Source organism: Notolepis coatsorum (assembly GCF_963971535.1).
Source record: "Notolepis coatsorum genome assembly, chromosome: 16".
Classification (NCBI taxonomy): Eukaryota; Metazoa; Chordata; class Actinopteri; order Aulopiformes; family Paralepididae; genus Notolepis; species Notolepis coatsorum.
Genome location: NC_140180.1, coordinates 105,891,629 through 105,918,630, shown reverse-complemented (window position 1 = coordinate 105,918,630; position 27,002 = coordinate 105,891,629). Strand labels below are relative to the sequence as shown.

Genomic DNA, 27,002 nt, shown 5'->3' with positions numbered 1-27,002 from the left:
AACCTAACTTACTGGTGGGATTCAGGCCATGGTTACACTGGTGTAAAACAGCAATGTTCTATTTTCGAATGATTACGCTTGCATGTCAAAGTTAAAAAGAAACGCAGTTTTGGCAGGAAAACACGCTTTCCTAGTGGCAACGCTCAAAAGGTGTTTTCGTTTTGGAAACTCGCCGACAATGGTGCCATGTAATTTGCGCGAGCTGGATACGGAGCCGTTCTGCCCAATGCCCATGCGCAGTAGAGACCCGCACGGTTATTTCCAGTGTTTACAGCAGAGCTGTCCCAAGTAGCTGCGGCTACCAACGTGTTGTCAAGTTATTGTTATAAGGAACCCAGTACTCCAAACTACAACAGTCTGCATTCCCTTAACAATCGTTTGTATTGAGCCGTATTGTACCCATTCTGCAATCTGTTAAATAAAGTTTCATCCATTTCTACTAGCGTTAACGTTACTATGTTAATAGCCTCGATGCTAACTATATACATGCTAACAACTAGCTAACAACATCGGAGATCTTTTTGTGAGACTAAACTATCCGCTCTTGGTGGTAAATTGTGTTGATGTTGGTTTTGTTTCATCAACAAATGAGAGGCAGAACACAGTGAATGTATCCGTTTTGTTTATTGCACTTTCTTTGCTGAAAAATAAATGCTATGTTGGCTAAATGGCTCACGCGGTTATTTAAAGATGGTGGATTGTTGTTTTTTAGCAGGAAGTGTGGTGGCACGTTCAACCTTTCTGATTGGTTGAAAATGGCCTTCATGCTTGAACTACATCGCCACCTACTGCTTTGGCATTGTACTACATGTATATACATCACTGTGCGCAGGAGGCCAAACGATGTCTAACTTGCCTGCCATTATGTAGCGTTCTGAAAAACGAAACTGAAACTGAAAACGAAAATGACCCTAGTGTAACCGCAGCCTCAAAGTAATGCAGACTATCTTTTTAACTAGCCATGTTCCAACTGAGAAATGTAAAAACAACCTTGACCATCAACCAGCCAGCCAGTAAGCCAACCATTAAACCAGCCAGCTAGTCAGCCAGCCAATCAGCCAGCCAGTTGTTCAGTCTTCGAAACATTCCCTCTCGAGACACAGTATACATCTACCCCACTCCCTCCCTCTCTCTCTAACGGTAGACATCTGCCCCCGCCCCTCTCTCCTTATCCCTTGCTTTCAGCCTGCCATTCACACATTGCTCGACTCTGCTACTCTCATTCCAGTTCCCTGGAAGCTTGTTCTCTTCTCTCTCTCTCTCTCTCTCTCTCTCTCTGCCCTATTGTTTGGCCAGCTGCCAGAGCACTTAGCTTGACCGTTAGATCCAACATGTCTGCCAGCTGCACTCCGTAAGTGGAGGATTTCCACATAGAGCAGCTGTCACCGTAGGGTCCAACATGGCTGCATTGGCTCTGTGTATGTTTTGAAGAGGGACCAAGTGTGCACACATCCAGGCGGAATTATTCAGGTGCAAGACAAATAATCTTTCATTGCACGGTACAAATGAGGTGTGCAAGCTCCCAATAAATACTGCTCTTTTTTTAGTTAATCATGTTAGTTTCAAGGGTAGGAATGGATCTTATCCCAGCACAAGATTGGGAGAGGAGAGTCCTACCCCCTTGGGATTTCCCTAGCAGCTGTCACAGTAAGATCCAACATGGCTGCCAGTTGCCCTCCGAGTGGAGGACTCCGAGTGGAGGACTCCATGCGGCAGACGTAACCGTGGAGATGTGTAGCTTTGTGTCGACACTAGGGAAATCCTAGATTGCAATTTCTCACATGAGCCCATTTGGTATTTGTCAAAATGTTCCACACCGGCTCAAACTGGACAACACCCAAGCTTTTAATTAGCTTTAGTATTGTCTACCTATATCCAAACCACAATGTTTAAATTTTTTTTTATAAACACTGGTGGGAAATTAGGCTTCTAAGGAAATAGTTTGTTTTATAGCCTAACAGGAAAATCCTGACTGTAACTGCTACATCTGGAGGTGATGGACCAAAGCGATTTGATGCGAGATTCTGGAAGCTTAAGTTTGATCTGAATCCAGATTTTGCCCGTTCACCATGTTTCCCACAGGTACCACAGACTCAAGCAACGGAACAAACTGAACACATGCAACACAGAACAGCTCGCTGTGGTACTTGTGTGGTGGGCTGATTTGACATTTTGGTGGGATGCCATGAATTAAGTCCATGAATGTGAACCAAGGCAGACACAAATCCATAATTTCTTAATGTGGATGTCTGCTTACCGTAGTAACAGAATACTCTTTACAGATGACCAGATTCACTAGTCAAAGCAGTAGACAAGATAGAAACCATGAGCCATGTGAACTGAACCCAGCGGTCTACAGCTGGTCTCACGTCAGCCCACAACTGGTCTCAACTGTCTGCCTTGGGCTACACGCTCTCCACAGAGGCAGACCATGTTTTACCAGAGTGTCTTCAGGGACCCAGGACTCCAGAGAACCCAGAGAGAAGACCTCGGCACTGGGGTGTCCTCGAGGGAACTTCCATGAACAGAAGGCCCACTCCTGTCGAGTCTAAAAGCCCCAGTGGCCACGCAGCCCCCAAAATGATGTTTGAGAACCAGGAGTTTATAGACTACCACTGATTAGACTAGGCGACACAGGGACCCTGGAGGTAGAGCAGTCGTCAGGCAATCCGGAGGTTCCCGGTTCGATTCCCGCTCCTCCCGTGCAGCGTGTCGATGTGTCCTTGAGCAAGACACTTAACCCCTAATTGCTCCCGATGAGCAGGTTGGCACCTTGCATGGTTGCCTCCGCCATCGGTGTGTGAGAATGTGTGAGTGAATGGGTAAAATGTGAGTAACAAATTGTGAAGCGCTTTGGCTAAAAGCGGTATATAAAAAAAAAGCAGCCATATCCTCAAACAAGTCAGTGTGACATCTACTGGTGCAATCTGACATTAGTGCCGGTGCTTTGGCCTACAGAAAATTATCATAGCAGAGTCAAAGAAGCAGGGCGACGTGTCCTAAACCAAGACCGACGGGTAGCGTAGCCTCTGTGCCTCAGGAAGCACTCTGGCCATGTTAACTTAAGCTGTTAGCGTCACAGTCTAGTCTAACAACGTCCTGGCAGCTTGGCCAGAATGTGCTCCCAATCTCAATATACATTTATCGTGTACTACTTGCCTTCATGTAGGACAGTACGATGTTTACCGTGTAGTACTTGCCTTTATGTAGATATTTACCGTGTAGTACTTGCCTTCGAGTAGGATAGATCGCCCTGCTTCTTCTTTGACTCCACTATGCCATTTTTCCCAATGGTATGTGGCGTCAGCGCCGAAGCTCTGACACTGCCATGTTAAAAGCTAGCTGGCTCAAGTCCCAACCTGCAGTCTGTTCTTCTTCTCGCGGTGTTGTGTTGGTTCTGGTGTCTAGCGCCACCCTGTGGTGGTTAAGTGAACGAGGCAGCCTGCAGGCTTTACTACTCGCTCAAAGTGATCCAACGTTTCCATTCCTAGGGCCCCTCGCTAGTGGGACTAAATATATATTGAATAGTTCCATTTGAAATCAAATGGATTCTTAAAATAGCTAAATCAATCATTTAATCTACGCTTTCTTTCAGTGGATGTGTGAAGACCTTTGCTAAATGTTATTTCGACCGCGCCTCCCGGCCTGCAGATCTCTCTAGGTTCGGTTGGAACTACTACAGAAACTCAATTGACATCTTTTGACAACAATGGCAAGTGCTGCCCCTCTGAAACCAGTGCCATCAACCATAATCAGTGCTGATACCCCAGGGCTATCATTCAGATCTACATTCATGAAGGATGGTTCACCATCTTTTACTGCCTGATACATAACTAGTTATATATCTACTACTTTTCAGAAGGGTATCATTCATCAGTTACATTACCTCAGTTATAAATCAACTACTTTTCATAAGGGTATCATTCATCAATTACATTACCTCAGTTATAAATCAACTACTTTTCAGAAGGGTATCATTAATCAATTACATTAGCGCAGTTATAAATCAACTACTTTTCAGAAGGGTATCATTCATCAGTTACATTACCTCAGTTATAAATCAACTACTTTTCAGAAGGGTATAAGCTCTTGATAGCTCTGCAATATTATGATGAACGTCTCCATAATTGCAGGGAAGGTTAAAGGAACATTATGTGAAATCTGCTTGCCTTTTCCAGAGTCAGAAATACCTATTTCCTCTCAGTGCGTTCAGTAGAAAGCTATCCGGATGCAAGCTAGCCTAGCTTAGCACAAATGAAGAGGATATGGACCACTAGCCTAGCTTAGCACAAATGAAGAGGATATGGACCACTAGCCTAGCTTAGCACTAATGAAGAGGATATGGACCACTAGCCTAGCTTAGCACAAATGAAGAAGATATGGACCACTAGCCTAGCTTAGCACAAATGAAGAAGATATGGACCCCTAGCCTAGCTTAGCACAAATGAAGAGGATATGGACCACTAGCCTAGCTTAGCACTAATGAAGAGGATATGGACCACTAGCCTAGCTTAGCACAAATGAAGAAGATATGGACCACTAGCCTAGCTTAGCACAAATGAAGAAGATATGGACCCCTAGCCTAGCTTAGCACAAATGAAGAGGATATGGACCACTAGCCTAGCTTAGCACTAATGAAGAGGATATGACCACTAGCCTAGCTTAGCACAAATGAAGAGGATATGGACCACTAGCCTAGCTTAGCACAAATGAAGAGGATATGGACCACTAGCCTAGCTTAGCACTAATGAAGAGGATATGGACCACTAGCCTAGCTTAGCACAAATGAAGAGGATATGACCACTAGCCTAGCTTAGCACAAATGAAGAGGATATGGACCACTAGCCTAGCTTAGCACAAATGAAGAGGATATGACCACTAGCCTAGCTTAGCACAAATGAAGAGGATATGGACCACTAGCCTAGCTTAGCACAAATGAAGAAGATATGGACCACTAGCCTAGCTTAGCACAAATGAAGAGGATATGGACCACTAGCCTAGCTTAGCACAAATGAAGAGGATATGGACCACTAGCCTAGCTTAGCACAAATGAAGAGGATATGGACCACTAGCCTAGCTTAGCACAAATGAAGAAGATATGGACCACTAGCCTAGCTTAGCACAAATGAAGAAGATATGGACCCCTAGCCTAGCTTAGCACAAATGAAGAGGATATGGACCACTAGCCTAGCTTAGCACAAATGAAGAGGATATGGACCACTAGCCTAGCTTAGCACTAATGAAGAGGATATGGACCACTAGCCTAGCTTAGCACAAATGAAGAGGATATGACCACTAGCTTAGCACTAATGAAGAGGATATGGACCACTAGCCTAGCTTAGCACAAATTAAGAGGATATGGACCACTAGCCTAGCTTAGCACAAATGAAGAGGATATGGACCACTAGCCTAGCTTAGCACAAATGAAGAGGATATGACCACTAGCCTAGCTTAGCACAAATGAAGAGGATATGACCACTAGCCTAGCTTAGCACAAATGAAGAGGATATGGACCACTAGCCTAGCTTAGCACAAATGAAGAGGATATGGACCACTAGCCTAGCTTAGCACAAATGAAGAGGATATGGACCACTAGCCTAGCTTAGCACAAATGAAGAGGATATGGACCACTAGCCTAGCTTAGCACAAATGAAGAGGATATGGACCACTAGCCTAGCTTAGCACTAATGAAGAGGATATGGACCACTAGCCTAGCTTAGCACAAATGAAGAGGATATGGACCACTAGCCTAGCTTAGCACAAATGAAGAGGATATGGACCACTAGCCTAGCTTAGCACAAATGAAGAGGATATGGACCACTAGCCTAGCTTAGCACAAATGAAGAGGATATGGACCACTAGCCTAGCTTAGCACAAATGAAGAGGATATGGACCACTAGCCTAGCTTAGCACAAATGAAGAGGATATGGACCACTAGCCTAGCTTAGCACTAATGAAGAGGATATGACCACTAGCCTAGCTTAGCACAAATGAAGAGGATATGGACCACTAGCCTAGCTTAGCACAAATGAAGAGGATATGGACCACTAGCCTAGCTTAGCACAAATGAAGAGGATATGGACCACTAGCCTAGCTTAGCACAAATGAAGAGGATATGGACCACTAGCCTAGCTTAGCACAAATGAAGAGGATATGGACCACTAGCCTAGCTTAGCACAAATGAAGAGGATATGGACCACTAGCCTAGCTTAGCACAAATGAAGAGGATATGGACCACTAGCCTAGCTTAGCACAAATGAAGAGGATATGGACCACTAGCCTAGCTTAGCACAAATGAAGAGGATATGGACCACTAGCCTAGCTTAGCACAAATGAAGAGGATATGACCACTAGCTTAGCTTAGCACAAATGAAGAGGATATGGACCACTAGCCTAGCTTAGCACAAATGAAGAGGATATGACCACTAGCCTAGCTTAGCACTAATGAAGAGGATATGGACCACTAGCCTAGCTTAGCACAAATGAAGAGGATATGGACCACTAGCCTAGCTTAGCACAAATGAAGAGGATATGGACCACTAGCCTAGCTTAGCACAAATGAAGAGGATATGACCACTAGCCTAGCTTAGCACAAATGAAGAGGATATGGACCACTAGCCTAGCTTAGCACAAATGAAGAGGATATGGACCACTAGCCTAAAACTCTGGTGTTTTTGGCCAACAGCTAGGCTAGCTGTATCTGCATTGGATTCCATTTATTTGGTAAGCGAATTTCCCATAATGGTGACGTGTTCTGTTCCGTGTGGTTGTAATTGTATTTCTTGTCACACAACATGCAGTGTACCTTGCCGTGGCGATGCCTCTGTATCTCAGGGTGCTGCCGTGACAACAGAGTCCCAGGTGTCTTTGTTATGGATAATCCCTTTTAAAATGTATCTCTATGAGAAAAAAAACCTCAGCACTAAGAACAGTCCCCTAATTTTACTCATCTTTCCATCAACTTACATCTTAACTTTTAAGTAACTAATTATTTTAGTGTGCGTTCCAAAGTGTGTCAACGTGTGCGTCTGCTTCAATGTTTCTGTCTACATGTGTGTCTGCTTCAATGTTTCCGTCAACATGTGTCTGCTTCAATGTTTCTGTCAACACGTGTGTCTGCTTCAATGTTTCTGTCAACATGTGTGTCTGCTTCAATGTTTCTGTCAACACGTGTGTCTGCTTCAATGTTTCTGTCAACACGTGTGTCTGCTTCAATGTTTCTGTCAACACGTGTGTCTGCTTCAATGTTTCTGTCAACACGTGTGTCTGCTTCAATGTTTCTGTCAACACGTGTGTCTGCTTCAATGTTTCTGTCAACACGTGTGTCTGCTTCAATGTTTCTGTCAACATGTGTGTCTGCTTCAATGTTTCTGTCAACATGTGTGTCTGCTTCAATGTTTCTGTCAACACGTGTGTCTGCTTCAATGTTTCTGTCAACATGTGTGTCTGCTTCAATGTTTCTGTCAACATGTGTGTCTGCTTCAATGTTTCTGTCAACATGTGTGTCTGCTTCAATGTTTCTGTCAACATGTGTGTCTGCTTCAATGTTTCTGTCAACACGTGTGTCTGCTTCAATGTTTCTGTCAACACGTGTGTCTGCTTCAATGTTTCTGTCAACACGTGTGTCTGCTTCAATGTTTCTGTCAACATGTGTGTCTGCTTCAATGTTTCTGTCAACACGTGTGTCTGCTTCAATGTTTCTGTCAACACGTGTGTCTGCTTCAATGTTTCTGTCAACACGTGTGTCTGCTTCAATGTTTCTGTCAACACGTGTGTCTGCTTCAATGTTTCTGTCAACACGTGTGTCTGCTTCAATGTTTCTGTCAACACGTGTGTCTGCTTCAATGTTTCTGTCAACACGTGTGTCTGCTTCAATGTTTCTGTCAACATGTGTGTCTGCTTCAATGTTTCTGTCAACATGTGTGTCTGCTTCAATGTTTCTGTCAACACGTGTGTCTGCTTCAATGTTTCTGTCAACACGTGTGTCTGCTTCAATGTTTCTGTCAACATGTGTGTCTGCTTCAATGTTTCTGTCAACATGTGTGTCTGCTTCAATGTTTCTGTCAACATGTGTGTCTGCTTCAATGTTTCTGTCAACATGTGTGTCTGCTTCAATGTTTCTGTCAACATGTGTGTCTGCTTCAATGTTTCTGTCAACACGTGTGTCTGCTTCAATGTTTCTGTCAACACGTGTGTCTGCTTCAATGTTTCTGTCAACATGTGTGTCTGCTTCAATGTTTCTGTCAACATGTGTGTCTGCTTCAATGTTTCTGTCAACATGTGTGTCTGCTTCAATGTTTCTGTCAACATGTGTGTCTGCTTCAATGTTTCTGTCAACATGTGTGTCTGCTTCAATGTTTCTGTCAACATGTGTGTCTGCTTCAATGCCAGCAAAGCGTCATTCCTCTCACCATGCAGCACCAGCCAAATGGAAAAACACAAACAAAATAAACATGAAAGGAAACATGAAAAGTAAACGGAAAGTGTTTTGCGGCAGCGGCACAGCAGTGGTTAATGAAGATGGATTCGGGGGGGGGGGGTCTCCACATTCTTAATATGAAATATAAATGTTGTTTGTTCACTATCCTGTGTTTTAATGTGATGTCACAATGCCCATATTGCATCCCTCCCAGTTAGCGTTCCGCTTCGTTCAGTTTGGGACACAAAATGGCACAAATGAAAACAATCCCATCCTTTAGGGGAGGGGAAAATGACCCCCCCCTCAGTTAGATATGAACAAATGGCACACTTGTATGCTGTAGCGGCTGCAGTGGAAGGTTTAGCTACATGGTGGCTCGGCGGGTGGTGTCGTGGTAAAGGTTCACACCTGGTTTAATCCTGAGTAAGATGAGTCCTGAGTGGTACTAACAGCCAAGCTTCGTTTCCTCTTCCCCACTGCTGAGTCTAAACACTGGGGACAGCAGACAGAGGGGCAGGGGTCAACAACACAGCCTCCAACCTCCACAACAGACTTAGCACAAGTAGAACCGACACTTAGCCCATGTTCATTCACCTGGGTTGTTTTTTTTGGTACACCCAAGATGGCCACCTCCATCTAAAAAAGGTACATCTAAGATGGCTGCTGTTAAAGAGTTTTAGACTTGTCATGGGCGGGAGTGAACAGGATTGTCGGTTCCACTCCTACTAATTCTGCCAAGACAGACAGAAAGCCCCACTAAAGGCCAGCACAGACAGGCAACACCACGGCTCAGAAAAAGACCAGGAGAGAAGAGGGGCAGGGAAAGGGGGAGAAGGAGGAGTAGGAGGGAGAGAGCCCATGGCTGTCCATCGTCCACATTACAGAGAGGAGCCTCCTCTAGACTGGGGGCATAAGGCCTCATTTACACTGAGAAAATAAGATTTCTTTCACATCCACCATCTCTGGTTTAAGACGGATATATTTTTGAAGAGTCAAGAGGCAGAATCTAACTTTAAAAACACGTCTTGAATCTTGAACAAAGGTAATTTGGAAGCCAGATTCTGATTGTTCATCCTACAAATACATCTCTCCGACTAGTCCTCTTGTGAGCAAGATGTTAAGAAAACATTTGCTGGCTTTGACCATAACTTTCACATATAGGCACTGAGGCAGAATATAGGCTACCATTACTGACCAGACGTTACAAATCACAATGCCGTCTGTTTTAGTTGAAACAGAAAATAAGAGGGAGAGAGATTTCTTTTCAAGCGTGTTTTGCGTTTGAATAAGCAGCGGTGGTGGTTTTGCTGGTGATATAGCAGCGTTTTAACACTAGCAGTGCCTTGCAGTATGAATCTTTACACGTTGACAAGTTAACCTTAGCCCTATTTTCTGAAAATCCGCCTAAAAATACATACCCAAGTAAATGGAAGATTGCTCCACTTCTACAAGGGCCATTTGCATGTTCTTGGTATCTAGGGACATCTATGGATCTCAGGGAATGTATTCCCGGTGTCAGAAATATTGTGTCTGTTACTAGGCTTGAGTAAATTGTGATGAAACAAGGATAATATAAATTATGATTTTTGCATCTTTGACAGTGAATAACACCATGCTAATAATGACTAGACATGAACAACTGCTACTGAGCCCGTTCAGCACCTTCTTGCGATCATGTGTACAACAAATCTAAGCAAATGAATAAAGGGAAGATGATTAAACAGAATGTTTTATAGATACAGTACTGAATTCTGCCATCTGTGCACATGCAATTTGAGATATTATAGAATATAGAATATCAGGCCTATAAATGACCTTATTATAGCCATGTTGCACATCTATGGATCGGGCCAAATCTTCTTTCCAATGCCAGAGTTCAATTTGGATTTAGTATCACCAGGCGTGCAGCAAGAACTGTGAATGAAATCTACTGTAAGTACAGTTATTTCTTTATAATGGATATGGCTCTACCATTTTGAATCGGTTTTCAACGCGGATTGTTGCTAAACGTTCACAGAAGGTAGACAAACTAACTGCCAATAACGTTCAGTTTTGTGGTAGATAATCCTTAAAAATCATCCACAATCATTTGCTTGCAGGAAGCTGGCACAAGCTGGGTAATGTTGTTTTTCGAAATTTCAACGCTCATTCAAAGCTCAAGGTCTCGTCTCCTCATATGACTACAAACAGTTTTGCGGCGCGGATAAAAAATTGCGGATAATCACTTGTAAATGAATGCATTTCAAAAACGAATATTTCACTAATAACACTTTAACCTATTGGTAAACAAACGTATTGCTGAAAATATACACTATGAATGCTGTTTTGACAGGATTACGGTCTTTACTCTTGGCTACATTTGAAAAAAAACTCAACATTAATCCATACAGTCTGTAGACATGGATTTATGACGTGATGTCATCTGCGGTCTGCCGACAGACCGCTCGGGCTAAAGAGGTTAAAAGCTGTATGCAGAACTGACCTCTAGGCACCACTAGGGTTAAAACGGAACAAAGCCATTACCTAAGATGGACACTCTAGTAGTACAAGCCAGGAGAAGCTTTCTCTAAATACTCTCCCTCCCCCAACCGTAGGGACTCTGGGACGGGAAGCGATGGATCTGACAAGCCCATCTCTGACCTGGGGAAGAGCGGGCAGGAAGAAGCCTATCTCTGACCTGGGGAAGAGCAGGCAGGGAGAAGCCTATCTCTGACCTGGGGAAGAGCAGGCAGGAAGAAGCCTATCACCTGGGGAAGAGCGGGCAGGGAGAAGCCTCTCTCTGACCTGGGGAAGAGCGGGCAGGGAGAAGCCTATCTCTGACCTGGGGAAGAGCGGGCAGGGAGAAGCCTATCTCTGACCTGGGGAAGAGCGGGCAGGGAGAACCCCATCTCTGACCTGGGGAAGAGCAGGCAGGGAGCAGCCTATCTCTGACCTGGGGAAGAGCAGGCAGGAAGAAGCCTATCTCTGACCTGGGGAAGAGCAGGCAGGAAGAAGTCTATCTCTGACCTGGGGAAGCGGTAGCTACTGGCTTGGTTTAGTAGAATCCCTCTGGTTTGGCCTTTCTAGGCTCCGGTGCTATGGCTAGGTTTGGTCTAGACTGCAAGGCTGTGGATATAATATATAATATGATTTGGTCTGGGTTTGGTCTAAGCTAGAGAGGAAAGCATGAAGAGCAGAGCCGTTTGAGTGTATAAAGGCCTGAATATACTTCCCGCAACCGTGGATGCGCGTTGGTAAGCGTGATGTAAATCTCTTCATTTGACCACGATTCGATTCGATAAATTTTCAATCAGTTAATTCCCTATTTTTTTTTTTAACACAAACCAAATGTGGCTGGGGGAACTGATTCATTCAGCATGAATGGACTATAGGTCAATAAAAATAGAAATAAAAAATTTAATTTTGATTATAGTCGATTCTAACATATTCAAATCGATGCATCGATTCTAACACATTAGAATCGATGCATTTCGATAAAATTGGGTAATTTTCGTCTCTTGTCCGCACCATATACGCGTGCCTGTTAGATTTTGTGACCGCGTGAATATGCATGCGGATATGCGTGCCGACTCCTCGAGTATATTCAGGGCTTTAGGCTGACCGATACTATCACACAGAATCTCATAGAAGGTAGCTCTATCACACAGCATCCGATAGAAGGTAGCTATCACACAGAATCCGATAGAAGGTAGCTCTATCACACAGCATCCGATAGAAGGTAGCTCTATCACACAGCATCCGATAGAAGGTAGCTCTATCACACAGCATCCGATAGAAGGTAGCTCTATCACACAGCATCCGATAGAAGGTAGCTCTATCACACAGCATCCGATAGAAGGTAGCTCTGGGCAGTCATTAGGTAACAATAACCATACTAATAGAGAAGCAAGGAATACAATGGATACAATCCAAGTCAACAAAATAGCAGCTGTTCTACGCAGAGTCCCGACATAAAGGGAGAGTAGTTTTCACGTCTTCAGCTACAGCCGTGTTCCTCAACAGATCTAGGTCAAGTCAACATGTCCTGATAAATAAACACTTCACTTCCTGTCCACTATATCTGGGCTAAAACACAGTCAGGCCACAGTCAGCACAGCCATGAGGCCCGTTATAACGTCTGTTCAGAGGCTTCTCACACAGGGCCCCATCCCCTCCATTCAGCAGCATGGGAAGCATCACACCCAGGTTGAGTATCTAAGTCAATCTTTGACCCATTTAAGGTCTAGGGGAAACCAACAGTTAACGTCCTACAGAAACTATTATACCTCCAACAATTAAGACATTCAAGGAATTAGGAAGAACGAGGGGCAAAGACAAAGACACTAGTAAATTTTACTGTTGAGGCGTGGATTTGTGACATTTTGGCTTTTGATCCAGCCAATGTCAACGCTTAAGTTAGGATAAAAAAATAAAAAGAAACTTAACAATCACAGATACAAGGTTTCTTCAGAACATCAACAAAATGTGATCTTACATCTTGGAAAACAAAACTCTAGCTTTGGCTACGACACTTATCTTATCTCAAGTCGCTCAAATCTCAAGTCAAAACAATAAAGCACATGTTAAGAATGTGCTGAGAGAAAGAGAACCAGAGTGGGGCCTGGCGGGTTGGGTGGAGCTGGTTACCAGGGAGACGGGGTGCTTGGCTGGGACTGCTTAACTACCTCACTGGTTGACTGACGGAATGTATGGCAGAATGGGTTGCTGGTTGGTTGGCTGGTTAATTGGCTGACGAACTAGCTGGTTACCAGACTGGTTAAGTGCATCTCTTGACATGTATTGCTTGTCAGAGATAATAATCAGTGTTGACCAATAAAATGAAAGGAAGCTGTTGGCTGGCATTCACACAGACACACAATGGAAGATACACGCCGAGCACCAGAGAGCACTGCAAGAAATGGAACATAGGCTTCAGCAAGGCTGGATATTCCAAGAGCGCCAATAACTGGGTGACCCCAGGGTGACCCCAAGGAGACGGTTCTGAGTGGGATCTGGTTTATGATACAGTTCTGGTTTGGGTTCTGCTTAGACAGAGCCAGGTCAGCTTGTCTGATATTGTTGTCGTTGTTGACACACATCTCGTGCTTTAACTTAGCCAAATGTTGCCTGTCTGCAAGGGCTCAGTATAGGGAAATACAGAATATACAGTATTAGCAGGCAACTGGGTAATATAAACTTCTGAAACCATCAAATAGAAATCACCAGGTAACAACAAAACGTCTTTGTTGTTCTGTGGGTAAAGAGAGAATCAGGGTGATTATCAGAACAGCATGCAGAGACAAGAGAGGCCTGGTGGACCCCGGGACACATGGGTTAGACCAGGAGGAGAAGCCTGGTGGCCCCCGGGACACATGGGTTAGACCAGGAGGAGAAGCCTGGTGGCCCCCGGGACACATGGGTTAGACCAGGAGGCTGTTGGGAGGCACTGAACCCTTGGATAACTAATGGTTCCATTACTTGTAATGTAACTTAATATTACTACAATGTGATGTAATGCTGGGAGAGAGGCCTGCCGAGGGCCATGGTAAAGATCCCCTTACACACGTCATTGACACACATCCTTTTAGTACTGTGAAATTCTGTCCAGCAATGCATCTTGGGTAATGTGTGAGTTCTGTGAAATGTGTGATTTGAAGAGCTTGTAACCAAGTCCAATTTCTGGAAAATGTGATGCACTTATTAATGGTGATTCTAACATTCCATTTGACTGAAACACAGAGGAGCACATTTAAGTGGGCGTGGCTAGTGATTTAGAAGCAGTTTCCTGGCAAAAAGAACAAAAAAGTACATTCTAAATCATTCTGTGTGAATGCTGCTGCGGCCAGGCGAACCGGGAAGCGACAGGCAAATAATGGGCCACAAGACAAAAAAGTGTTAATCCAGACCATAACACGCGGACAAAAGCTTCAATCATCAACAACAACAAAAGTGCCATCCCTGAGCATTTCCTATGCTTGATTAATATAGTACCCATAAGGCCCAGCATGTAGTGACTAGGGATGATTTTGAATGTTCGAATAGTCGTGCCAGTCTCAACATTCGATTTATGTCAGGCGACAAATATATATAATTAATATTTTATTAAAAAAAAAAAATGAAAATTTTATTATTATTTTTATATTTAGAGGCAGCCTAATTTTCATAGCCTAATTGATCTAAAAGATGCACATGCCAGGGCTTGACATTAAGGCTTGTCCTATTGTCCGGGACAAGTAAAAAAAATGGTCGGACAAGCATAATATAATTTAACTTGTCCGACTGGACAAGTATATATATTATATATTTAAAAAAAAAAAAAAAAAAATTATATATACCGGTATATATTCCCCAAACGAATAGTAACGTTATTCCATCTGATCAGAAAGTGCCTGTATCACAGTGTCACACTGGAAACTCTCAATCTCTGTACGTCAATATTACTTGTCCTGGACAAACGGCGAGCGTCTTCTGAGTGCTCGCTTAGTTGACACTGACAGTAGCACGAGACCCGCGAAAATATCAGAATGTTTAATAGAATGTTTAATAAAAGTTGGTTATTTTGTTGTTACCTGTTGATCTAATGTGCTAAATTATTTCAAATAAAAATACAATTATTTATTTGAATGGTGTTATTTATGGCAATAACTATACCGTAATAACAACTATACAACTATAGGCGTAGACCAGGGTTTCCGATTTATTGTCGGTCAGCTGAGCCGATCAACGTTCTGAAGGATTATCTGAAGTGCCTATTTATGTTCAATAGTAATACCCTTTGATTTTAATGATCCATTCTATTAAAAATAATGACTCAATGTAACTGAAACTGAACATTTTAACTGAATTGGGGTTGAATTTTCACATCTGACGTCAATTTCAATTCCATCCTACAATGATTTCACATTGATCCAGCCGATCAACGTATGTAGTATTCAAAACGAATGCCTTTGCTGGCGGTCAGAGCATAAAGAAAACTAGCAACATTTTTTTTTTAATTTGTTTTTTTTCATAATCAACTTTGCCTCTCTTTGTTAACTACAACAAGCAATGCTGTTTGTTATTTAAGATGAGGTCGGACTCGGCACCGACAGATTTGTGTTCATTGTGCTGCTTTTATAAAGCCTCAAATGACGGCTTACAATATTTCATGAAAGCAAAGTGTTTCGTTTGTCTAAGAATTAAAAAAGTTTAAACTTTACAGCAATGGCAAAGTTGAACAAAGTGCTGTACAAGTCCCACAATATAAATAATTTTTTATTAAAAAAAAAAATGTATTTATAATTTTATTATAATTTTTTTTAATCTTGAAGCTTCGAATTAAAATCGAATATCGGCCCCGAAGCTTTGAATTCTAAAAAAAAAAATCGAAGGTCAGCCCTAGTGTCCAGGTGAGCAACGCAAATGACTTTAGCAAAATTCACATAGCGCTCCATAACTCAGCTTTTCAGGAATTGGCCCGGATCACTCTGAAACTATACTAAATATTCACCACGGGATAACACGCGAACGAACGTATACATGAAAAAACGAACTGCCTTTTACATGTTGGACGAGAGATAGTTACTGTCAAATGAGCCATAGCATTGTCTCCATAGCTATAATATAGAATATAGTTATAGCTCTGCAAACAGTGACGCATCGTGAAAATAGGCAATGTAAAGCGGGCCCATTGACTACACAGGATGAGGATAATAGCCGGCGCTCAATCAGTTAAGAACAGTAGACTAGGGGGAGCTCCCGTAGCTCACCGCATATCTCGGCACTATTTCTGCGTCGGGGAAAACCGTGCTCGTCACGGATCTGGGGGACACGAGTTCGATTCCCGGACCCGCCGTCATTTCTCAGAATGTCTTCCCCTGCTCTACATCCCATTTCAACCTGTTTCTGTCGGTCATGCTTGACCAGAAAAGCGATAAACGCTAAAAAATAAAGTAAAAAAAAAAAAAAAAAAACAGTAGACTATTGGAAAATGATTTTGGTCAGTCATGCACATCCCCGGTAGTGACAACATCACACTGGGATGGGTTTCAACAAAATGCTGGGAAGCATAGAAAACGCTCAAGGACCGTGAAGCTTTTGCCTGCTGCGTGTTTAGGTGTGGAGGATTAACCCTTTCACTGCCACACTACAGAAGGTTAACCCTTTACTATCACACTACCGACGGTTACCGCCGGTAGTGTGATAGTAAAGGGTTAACCTTCTGTAGTGTGGCAGTGAAAGGGTTAACCGTTTGGTAGTGTGGCGGTGAAAGGGTTAACCCTGGTTCTGGTGACTCGTTCAGTGCCCACCTGATGCTGCCAGGCTCTCTGAACCAGGCGGCAGGGCCATAACAACTCTGACCACAGGACTCGGTGAGTAACATACATATCAATTACACTACTAGTAAGCATTCCATACAACTTGAGATGTCCAAAAATCCCTTTAAGATTTGTATCCCTTTACTTTAACCCTTTCACTACCACACTACCGGGTTAACCCTGTCACTGCGACAATAGAGAAGGTTAACCCGTTCACTGCCACACAACAAAAGGGTTAACCCCATCACGACCACACTACAGACGGTTAGCCGTCTGTAGTGTGGTAGTGAAAGGGTTAACCTTCTGTAGTGTGGTCGTGAAAGAGTTATAAATATTTTCAGTAAGGTCACATCAAATTGTGTGAAGACGGTCCCAGTGTTGTAGTCAGGTGTAACTGTGTCTCTGTGAGGCCCCAGTACGTCTACCATGAGAGCATCACGCCAGCTAGATTTGAGCCGGATGATTCTCCATATTCAACATATTCAGGCATGCGATGAGAGCAGCACCGAGAGGGGAGCGTGGAGGCAAACAGGAACCTTCACTGAAAATAAATGGAAGTTGGTCATTAAAAAAAAAATTAAAAAAACTGAAATCCTAGTGGACAAAACTATTACATCCCTGATGTGCTACGTTCTGGTCAGGAGACTCCAGTCATTCCATGGAGCAGGACTATGTGGAGACGACACTGAGGCCAATTCTATCCATCACTATCTCTGAACCAAGGTGTCAGTATGTGTCCAGGGGCTATGATGGTCTGTATAATATTATGTATAATATATAATATATAATGACTCTAGCTGTATCTAGGTCTATGGTTGTCCATTATACTAGTGTACAGTAGTGTGAACAGGGCTTACCTTACTAGTGTACAGTAGTGTGTACTATAGCTTATCTTGTTACAGTGTATACTGTATAGTAGTGTGTACTATAGCTTATCTTGTTACAGTGTATACTGTATAGTAGTGTGTACTATAGCTTATCTTGCTACAGTGTACAGTAGTGTGTACTATAGCTTATCTTGCTACAGTGTACAGTAGTGTGTACTATAGCTTATCTTGCTACAGTGTACAGTAGTGTGTACTATAGCTTATCTTGCTACAGTGTACAGTAGTGTGTACTATAGCTTATCTTGCTACAGTGTACAGTAGTGTGTACTATAGCTTATCTTGTTACAGTGTACAGTAGTGTGTACTATAGCTTACCTTGTTACAGTGTATAGTAGTGTGTACTATAGCTTATCTTGTTACAGTGTATAGTAGTGTGTACTATATATTATCTTGCTACAGTGTACAGTAGTGTGTACTATATATTATCTTGTTACAGTGTATAGTAGTGTGTACTATATCTTGTTACAGTGTACAGTAGTGTGTACTATATCTTATAGTGTGTACTATATCTTATCTTGCTACAGTGTACAGTAGTGTGTACTATATCTTATCTTGCTACAGTGTACAGTAGTGTGTACTATAGCTTATCTTGTTAGTGTATAGTAGTGTGTACTATAGCTTATCTTACTACAGTGTACAGTAGTGTGTACTCTAGCTTATCTTACTAGTGTATAGTAGTGTGTACTATAGCTTATCTTGTTACAGTGTACAGTAGTGTACTATAGCTTATCTTGCTACAGTGTATAGTAGTGTGTACTATAGCTTACCTTGCTACAGTGTATAGTAGTGTGTACTATAGCTTATCTTGCTACAGTGTATAGTAGTGTGTACTATAGTTTACCTTGCTACAGTGTATAGTAGTGTGTACTATAGTTTACCTTGTTACAGTGTATAGTAGTGTGTACTATAGCTTGTTACAGTGTATAGTAGTGTGTACTATAGCTTGTTACAGTGTATAGTAGTGTGTACTATAGCTTACCTTGCTACAGTGTATAGTGAGTGTGTACTATAGCTTGTTACAGTGTATAGTAGTGTGTACTATAGCATACCTTGCTACAGTGTATAGTAGTGTGTACTATATTTTGCTACAGTGTATAGTAGTGTGTACTATATCTTATCTTGTTACAGTGTACAGTAGTGTGTACTATATCTTGTTACAGTGTACAGTAGTGTGTACTATATCTTGTTACAGTGTACAGTAGTGTGTACTATATCTTATCTTGTTACAGTGTACAGTAGTGTGTACTATATCTTGTTACAGTGTACAGTAGTGTGTACTATATCTTGTTACAGTGTACAGTAGTGTGTACTATATCTTGTTACAGTGTACAGTAGTGTGTACTATATCTTGTTACAGTGTACAGTAGTGTGTACTATAGCTTACCTTGTTACAGTGACGCCCGATGCCCATGAGGAAGTTGTCTGGCTTGATGTCTCTATGGATGAAGTTCTTTGTGTGGACATACTCAATTCTGCTGATCATCTGAAAGACAGACGAACACGGTCAAGACTCACTCATTTTTATACTGTAGTTTCAATCATCTGGATAGACACAGAGATGAACTTTATATGAGACTTCCAGGAGAAGCCATGATGATAGCCATGTTTTTTTCTAGAAAAGGTTGTGTGTGAGGGCGACAGGGAGAGTGAGGGTCTGCTCTCTGGATGCCGGCATCTTGATTCAAATGTTCAAAGCGTTATTTTCACTAAAAGCCGTGTTTAATTCAACATGTCAGCGTCCACTGAACTTTTGACAAATTGGAACATTTCAACAGGTAAAAATATCTAAAAGAAATCCGTGTTGAATAGTTTCATTTCAGCAATTCGATATACACTCTTGAAATTCTGAGATTGGTCTTTTAATCTATGCCTTTTTTCAGTGGATGTGTGACGATTTTCGCTAAACATAATTTCTAGTACTAGTATTTCTATGTAGCGAGCGTAGTGTAGCGTTATGTATAACAGCTTTGATATGTAGCGAGCGTAGTGTAGCGTTATGTATAACAGCTGTGATATGTAGCTTAAAAAAAATCTAACCCTAACTAACCTTACTGTCATGCACTTGTCCTAATAAACTAACCTACACTGTAGCACTCAACACTTGTTGCTCAGCTGATAGAGTTGTGCCCTTCCTGATGACTTGTTGTACAGAACTTGTAAGTCGCTTTGGATAAAAGCATCAGCTAAATGACTAAATGTAAATGTATATAGTTCATATTCACGACGCTATAAAATGGGAACGTATCGATGAAAAAATTATTTATTTAAGGCATATTGAAGGGACGGTTTATAGTGTCAATTGCCAATGACAATGGACAGATAGCAATAATATAAAGTATAGATTTAGCTCTACAAACAGCCTCACGCACAATGAAAGGTTGTTATGATAAGCTGGCCTTATAGAGTGAGATTAGACGGATCCCAGTGGCCCCGAAAGTGTTAATGTACTCTGTATTTATGTGGACATAAATAAAGCATCTAAAATGTGTGTGTGTGTGTTATTTACCTGGTCAGCCAACATGAGGACAGTTTTCATGGTGAAGCGCCTGGAGCAGAAGTTGAACAGGTCCTCCAGACTTGGACCCAAGAGGTCCATCACTAGGACATTATAGTCCTTCTCCTGACCATACCACCTGAGAAACACAAATATATATATTATAGTCCTTCTCCTGACCATACCACCTGAGAAACACAAATATATATATTATAGTCCTTCTCCTGACCATACCACCTGAGAAACACAAATATATATATATTTTAGTCCTTCTCCTGACCATACCACCTGATAAACACACATATATATATATTATAGTCCTTCTCCTGACCATACCACCAGAGAAACACAAATATATATACATTATAGTCCTTCTCCTGACCATACCACCTGAGAAACACAAATATATATTATAGTCCTTCTCCTGACCATACCACCTGAGAAACACAAATATATATTATAGTCCTTCTCCTGACCATACCACCTGAGAAACACATATTATAGTCCTTCTCCTGACCATACCACCTGAGAAACGCATATATATTAAAGGTGGACGCTTTGCTAAGATTACAGTTCGGTTCATATCACGTTTTTTGGTTCAGTACGGTTCAGCGGGAGGGAAAAAAACATAATTTCTAATTCAAATAATGTTTGGTAAATAAAGATAAAGGTTCAATAAAAATAAAGGTTTTGCCTAATGCATTAGTTGCATTGAAGGCAACTAATGACTGACGCTATAAACTGAAAAACACAAAGTAAATATACAGACACCAGTGTTTCCTCTACTAGAGGCATCGTGGTCCCTCAGGTGGGGGAGACTAATAAATACACCCTAAAATACTTCAGGTCACCAGTGTTTCCTCTACTAGGAATCTCTTATCTCAACGCTGCTAGTCTGTAATAAGGAAATCACTGGAAAAAGTCCCAAACTTGGGTTTCCACTATGCAAGGGGAAGTGGAAACACCCTACAGCAGGAGAAACCACTTTATATCAGACTGCTTCAACCACCCTACAGCAGGAGAAACTACTTTATATCAGACTGCTTCAACCACCCTACAGCAGGAGAAACCACTTTATATCAGACTGCTTCAACCAGTTGTGAACAAGAACCAGTTTCTTCCAAAGCTCTGGTTCTAATAGGGCCTAAAAGAAAAAATTGTTTGGTTCCGGTTGCAGACCGACCCTGCCGATTTAGGTGCGACCCAATTTATTTTATGAGTTTAAAAAAATGAATATTAAAAATGTAAAAGATAATTTTTTTTTCCAATAAAGTTTCATAAAAATCTTAGTCAAACCTTTAGTATTATGTATTAAACATGCTGGCAGAGTACATGCATCCATGTTGTCGTGAACATTTTAATTAAATAAGTGCTCCGAAGAGCCCCGGCAAAAGCCCCAGTGAAGAGCCCTGAAGAGCCCCAGTGAAGAGCCCTAGTGAAGAGCCCCAGTGAAGAGCCCTAGTGAAGAGCCCCAGTGAAGAGCCCCAGTGAAGAGCCCCGGCAAAAAGCCCCAGTGAAGAACTGGAGGAGGCATTAGCAGTGCATATGTCACGACTCCTCCTTTACAGGTTGACTGACAAAGTGAGTTTGACTGGGGCGCCCTCGTGGCGCATACCATAGTGCCTCGCGCACCTACGCGGCCGACCCGGGTTCGATCCCAGCTCCCGTCGTTATTTGTCGCATGTCCTGTGTGACCAATAAAGCTGCTAAATGCTAAATGCAAAAAAAAAAAAAAAAAAAAGTGAGTTTGACTGAGTTTTACGTTACACAGTTTAGATCAAGTGTGTCTGAGCTGACCCAGGGAGCGAAATTAACTTTTTGACTCACCGGCCAGTGGCGGGTAGATGGGAAGAGTCTACCCGCCAAGCATATTTCTTACCTGCCAAAATATTTTTGATTAAAAAAAAATATATATATATTTTATAAAAAAAAAAATTGAAATAAAATATATATTATATAATCATACTTGTAGTTGTATTATCTGCGAGACATCGCCACCACGCAATAAGTCAAAATGCTTGCTATCTGCAAACAGCTCCACTGTCTGTGTGTATACTTGAGTAGCCTCCAGCTCCAGCAAGGATTCTCCGGCCCTGCAGCTAGACCCTATATTCAGCTAGACCCTACATTCAGCATGCAAGGATTCTCAGGCGATGCAGCTGGACCCTATTTATAACGTTACGGTTCCTTTGTCAAATCACATTCAACATGCCCTCAGCTAGAATACGCATTCAATCAATGTTATAAGACATTGATATCAGGAGCTATCTGTAGCTACTGCTAGCCCGGTAGATAACGTTAAGACAATTTAGTTTACTGGGACAGATAAGATCTAACGTGAGCTAGCTAAGCTAGCTAACGAGGGAACGGAGGTATTATGCACTCGAGTCGACTATTGCTGGAGCATTTGTTGATATCAGCAGCCATCAGTAGCTAGCCAGCTAGATACCGTTAGACAATGCCTCGTCATGTATTAAACTAAAAGTGAATAGTTGACTGGGTCATTGTTTAAACAGTAACGGTAGCTCAGCCCGCATATCGCAATGGTGGCGTTTCAGGAAGTAAACAAGCCAAATGAGAGCTTCCGATTGGTCATTTGCTTTCTTTCTCACGAAACCAGTCACGTCACTCTACTGTGATTGGACCGTTGACTTGAGTGCAATGTGGGACTTGTAGTTTAACGATCTCGCGGCGGAGAAAAATAAGACGAGAGCGGCTATAATCTGTACTCGCACAATCAAAATAAGAGTATCGTTATGAACTACACGTCTACACGCCACACGGCGGGCAGCCCTCTAAGTGTCAAGCGCCAAAGGTAAAAACTGACCGCCCCTGGCGGGCGGCGGGCTTTAGTTTCGGTCCCTGAGCTGACCACTGTGTTTAATTTGCTGCTCTGCAGGCTGGGGTCACACCTCTGTTGGACATGCACGCATGCACGGCACCGTAGCAACTGTTGCTGAGTAACCGGTCTCTTCAAGACACTAGCTCCTTGACAACCTGTGGCTTCAAGACACTCCAGCCACACAAAGAGACAGGGGGGGCGAGAGGTCTATCTTTGGACTGCCTCACCGTTGCCTCTGCTTCCTACAGCCCCGTCCACGGCCATACATGGCTTAAAACACACTCTCAGCGCCGGAGCTTAATCCGCGAGATGGCGCTAGTATGCCACTGCTGTAAGTCAATGAGGGGACTGAGAGTGCTTAAAATATATCTTAAATTATAGCTATGGGTCTAATACACCCGTCGATTATCAGTGAGTTGCTTCCAGTCAACATGTACAAAACGGATTGTTTTTTCATAGGTACATTTCCGTTTTATACCGTTTAGAATATGAGTATAGTTTGGGTGCTTCCGAGTAATTCCAGATAAAGACGCGATAATAGCGCTTTAGTGGAATACACTAAACACGTTGTAATTTTTCGCCTGATTATCGAATCTTCCTGAAATCAACGCTAGATCATCATCATTATTATCCTTCCTCGTGCAAGCATGCAATGTGGTTTAGACCGGCGCGATGTAATGCAAAAGAAATAATCCAATTATCTGATCGCCATTCCAAATACTGCTCGTGGAGGTCCGTACCACATTACCGACCGTTTCACAATGACGAGCGGGCGGGGTTACTGTTCCAATGCATCGTTGTATCTGCCTACCTCGCCTGAGTATTTAAACCCTGCCCTCAGATCGTCCCAGAAAAGAAACTACACCATTCCCAGTGGAGTGCAATACCCGCTGGAAGGCGTAGGCTGCGGTATTTGCCCTTTTTTTCTTTTTGCCCTCAGACCATTCCCAACGATAACATCAGGCTGGATGGATGAAAATGAATGGATATCGCTAATAAAATAAATAATGATTAAAACCAGACTATACTCGTGATTGGCGCCCAAGCGATGACGAGTTAACCCGACTATCATCGTGACTGGCGCTGAATGAGTTAAAGGACCTGACAGAATATCACAGTAATGGCGGCCCTCACTGCTCAAATCCTCCATTCCCAGAAAGATTTAAAAAAAGAACACACCAACAACATCATGGGAGATTCGCTTACAGTCATCTCCAGCAACCAGAAGATAGATACCAATTTCCTCTTTGCGTTCAGTTCAGTTGAAACTGAAAGCTGTCCGGCTGCAAGCTAGCTTAGCACAAATGAACCACTATGATTTATTAAAAAAATTGCAGTAATACACAATCTTTCATGCACTGTTAAAAACATGAAATAAACACAAAAAAGTGCAACAAAAGTGCAACTAGGGCTAAAAACCCAATGAAATAAAATAATAAATGCTTCTTAGCAGATTTCTTAGCTTAACTTAACAGACCTATGTTTGGGGGAACTAATGGGATAACTGGGGTTGCAACAAAAGTGCAACTAGGGCTAAAAACCCAATGAAATATAATAATAATAATAAATAATTATGCTTCCTAGCAGACTTCTTAGCTTAACATAACATACCTACGTTTGGGGGAACTAATGGGATAACTGGGGTTGCAACAAAATTGCAACTACGGCTGAAAACACAATGCAATACAATTATAATAATAATAATAATAATAAATAATATATCCTTCTTAGCAGACTTCTTAGCTTAACATCCCAGGGAACTAATGGGATAACTGGGGATGTTGTTTGCTCCTGATAAGACTAGAGTCTCAAAGTCTGGGGTGATGGTAGACAAAGCAACTCTGAGGTCATGCTCAATGTCCAATATGTTCCTCTGCTTTGTCTTCAGCTGAACCAGAGCTGAGAAGCCACTTTCACAAAGATAGGTAGTGCAAAAAAAAATATTACAAAAAAAAATAATAATAACTTTAAATTTGTTTATATACACACATCCGCGACCCACTCAAAAAGGCCCTGCGACCCACTTTTGGGTCACGACCCACCAGTTGAGAAACACTGTACTAGACCACCACTACTAGGGGTGGGACGTTTCACAAAACCCACGGTTCGGTACGTACCTCGGTTTTGTGGTCACGGTTTTCGGTTCGGTTCGATATATTGTTTTTTTTTTTTTAAATAAAAAATAAATAAATAAATGTAACTCAAAAATACCAGTTTGGCAGTTTGACATCAGGCACATCATTTTACCATGAGGAGGAAGTGTTTACAGCCTTAAATAATGTTTGGCACACAAAGACCGAACTGACATACATCAAACTAACACACACACACTGTACTGTTTAAAAACAACACTGCTCTGTTCATTCTATTTTTAAAATACGTACATTATCCGTCTACATTTATTTAGACTAACATTATTTAAATATTGAGTGCAACTGTCTGTGGTGGATTACGTAATACGGTGAGTTGGAACTATCTATGGGTTGGCGCGGGTCCCCACGGACATTTTAGCGTGTGGGACCATCAGTTTAGGAGGAGTTCATAACATCAACAAGCAGCACGAAAGCAGCAATAGTCCCGGTTGGAGTTAGTAAAACAGTTGTATGTTAGCCTTCTTGGATGTTGAATAAACGCCTATCATTGTCTTTAAAGGGGAACTATTTTACTATTTCTTTCACTATTTGGGCACTTTTACACAATTCATGTGAGTTTATGGAACACCTCTGTAATTTATAATTTTTTTTAATTCATTGTTTTGTATTTCCAATGAAGTCCTCAAAAACAGCATTTTTCTACCTCAAGATCTTAAGCCGTTTTGAGCCTGGGCTCCTAAACCACTGCGCCGCCTGAACATTATCATGCAGCGGTGTCTCTCTGACATCACAAATCAGCACATTTTCAGATGACTCAGTTCAGTGAGGGTGAATATTGTGAGAGGAGAATTGGAAGAATGCGCCAATATGAGAATTAGAGACATAGATCATATTAAAATAAGTCCACATAGCTAGGAAACAATGCTAAACACTGAAAAAGGCCATTTATAAGATAGTTCCCCTTTAAACACCCCGCCTCTCATTTCCTCCTCTGCTAGCTAGTAGCTACGGTAACATTTAATTGACTATTAGCTGGGGCTAGTGCTACCATAGTTAAAACGTGCGTAGTGTTGTACAAACTGCTAACGCTATGGCAAGATGTGTGTAGGCCTATGTAATGTTAATGGCTATGTTTTTAAAGTCGTAATGAAGATTGATTTATATTGTGCTTGCCATTTTTACACAAACTGACTAGCACCTGGCTGCAGTGCAGCCATTGCTCACCTCTCCCGGCTCCGCCAAATGAAGTTTTTTTTATTATTTGCGCATCCCCGGAACCATACAATACACAGACACAGACGCCCCGAACCGTGGAGGTCGTGCCGAACGGTACACGGTTCGGATGCGTACCGGCCCACCCCTAACCACTACTGAACTAGATATGCACACTTCTACTGATGGGCGAGAGAGGAAAAGCAATACAGAGAAACAAAAAAGAGGTCTGATGATGTTGGTCAACACGCTATTTCACAACACACCAGTGATGATGTCAACAAGGACTCTGACCAAGCAAACACTCACTTCATCCATCAATACTGCCCTGCGCGCACAGACACACAGCGCAGGAGACGTGTGTAGACCCTTTACTGTTTGTAAACAGTGCCACAGGGTTGCGACAATAACAGCAACACCGTGGTCATGTGATGCACACAGTGGGGTTGAGCTGATTACCATCACCAGGACTCTGCTTCACGTTAAGTCCACCCCCTACAAACCCTTCTGTCAGCCCCGTCCAACAAACGGACACTCCTCATTGAGAAATAATTAAACAAACAAACATTGACGGACATACAAAACCATCGATAAGCCCTAATACACAAACACAGATGATTCAGTGAGTCTCCCCTCTCTCAGTCTCTTCCTTTCGACTGTGTGTGTGTGTGCAGTGTAAGCTCTCCTCCCACTAAATAGAACAGGGGTTCTCAAACTTTTTTATACCATTTTATTTAGGAATTTCTTTTGGCAACCCAACACTTGGGGCTAGATCCACA

General features: G+C 42.2%; 1 protein-coding gene across 5 annotated transcripts in view; it reads right to left on the bottom strand.

Moving 5' to 3' along the window:
- csnk1a1 (casein kinase 1, alpha 1) overlaps positions 1-27,002 on the bottom strand; it is a 98,354-nt gene that overhangs the window by 42,585 nt on the left and 28,767 nt on the right. For all 5 annotated transcript variants that reach the window (XM_084331918.1, XM_084331919.1, XM_084331915.1 and 2 more), the window contains exons 3-4: positions 20,089-20,215; positions 18,967-19,065 (exon numbers count right to left, since the gene is read on the bottom strand). In XM_084331918.1, the coding sequence (XP_084188044.1) occupies positions 18,967-19,065; positions 20,089-20,215 (226 nt within the window). The remainder of the gene's footprint in view (positions 1-18,966; positions 19,066-20,088; positions 20,216-27,002) is intronic.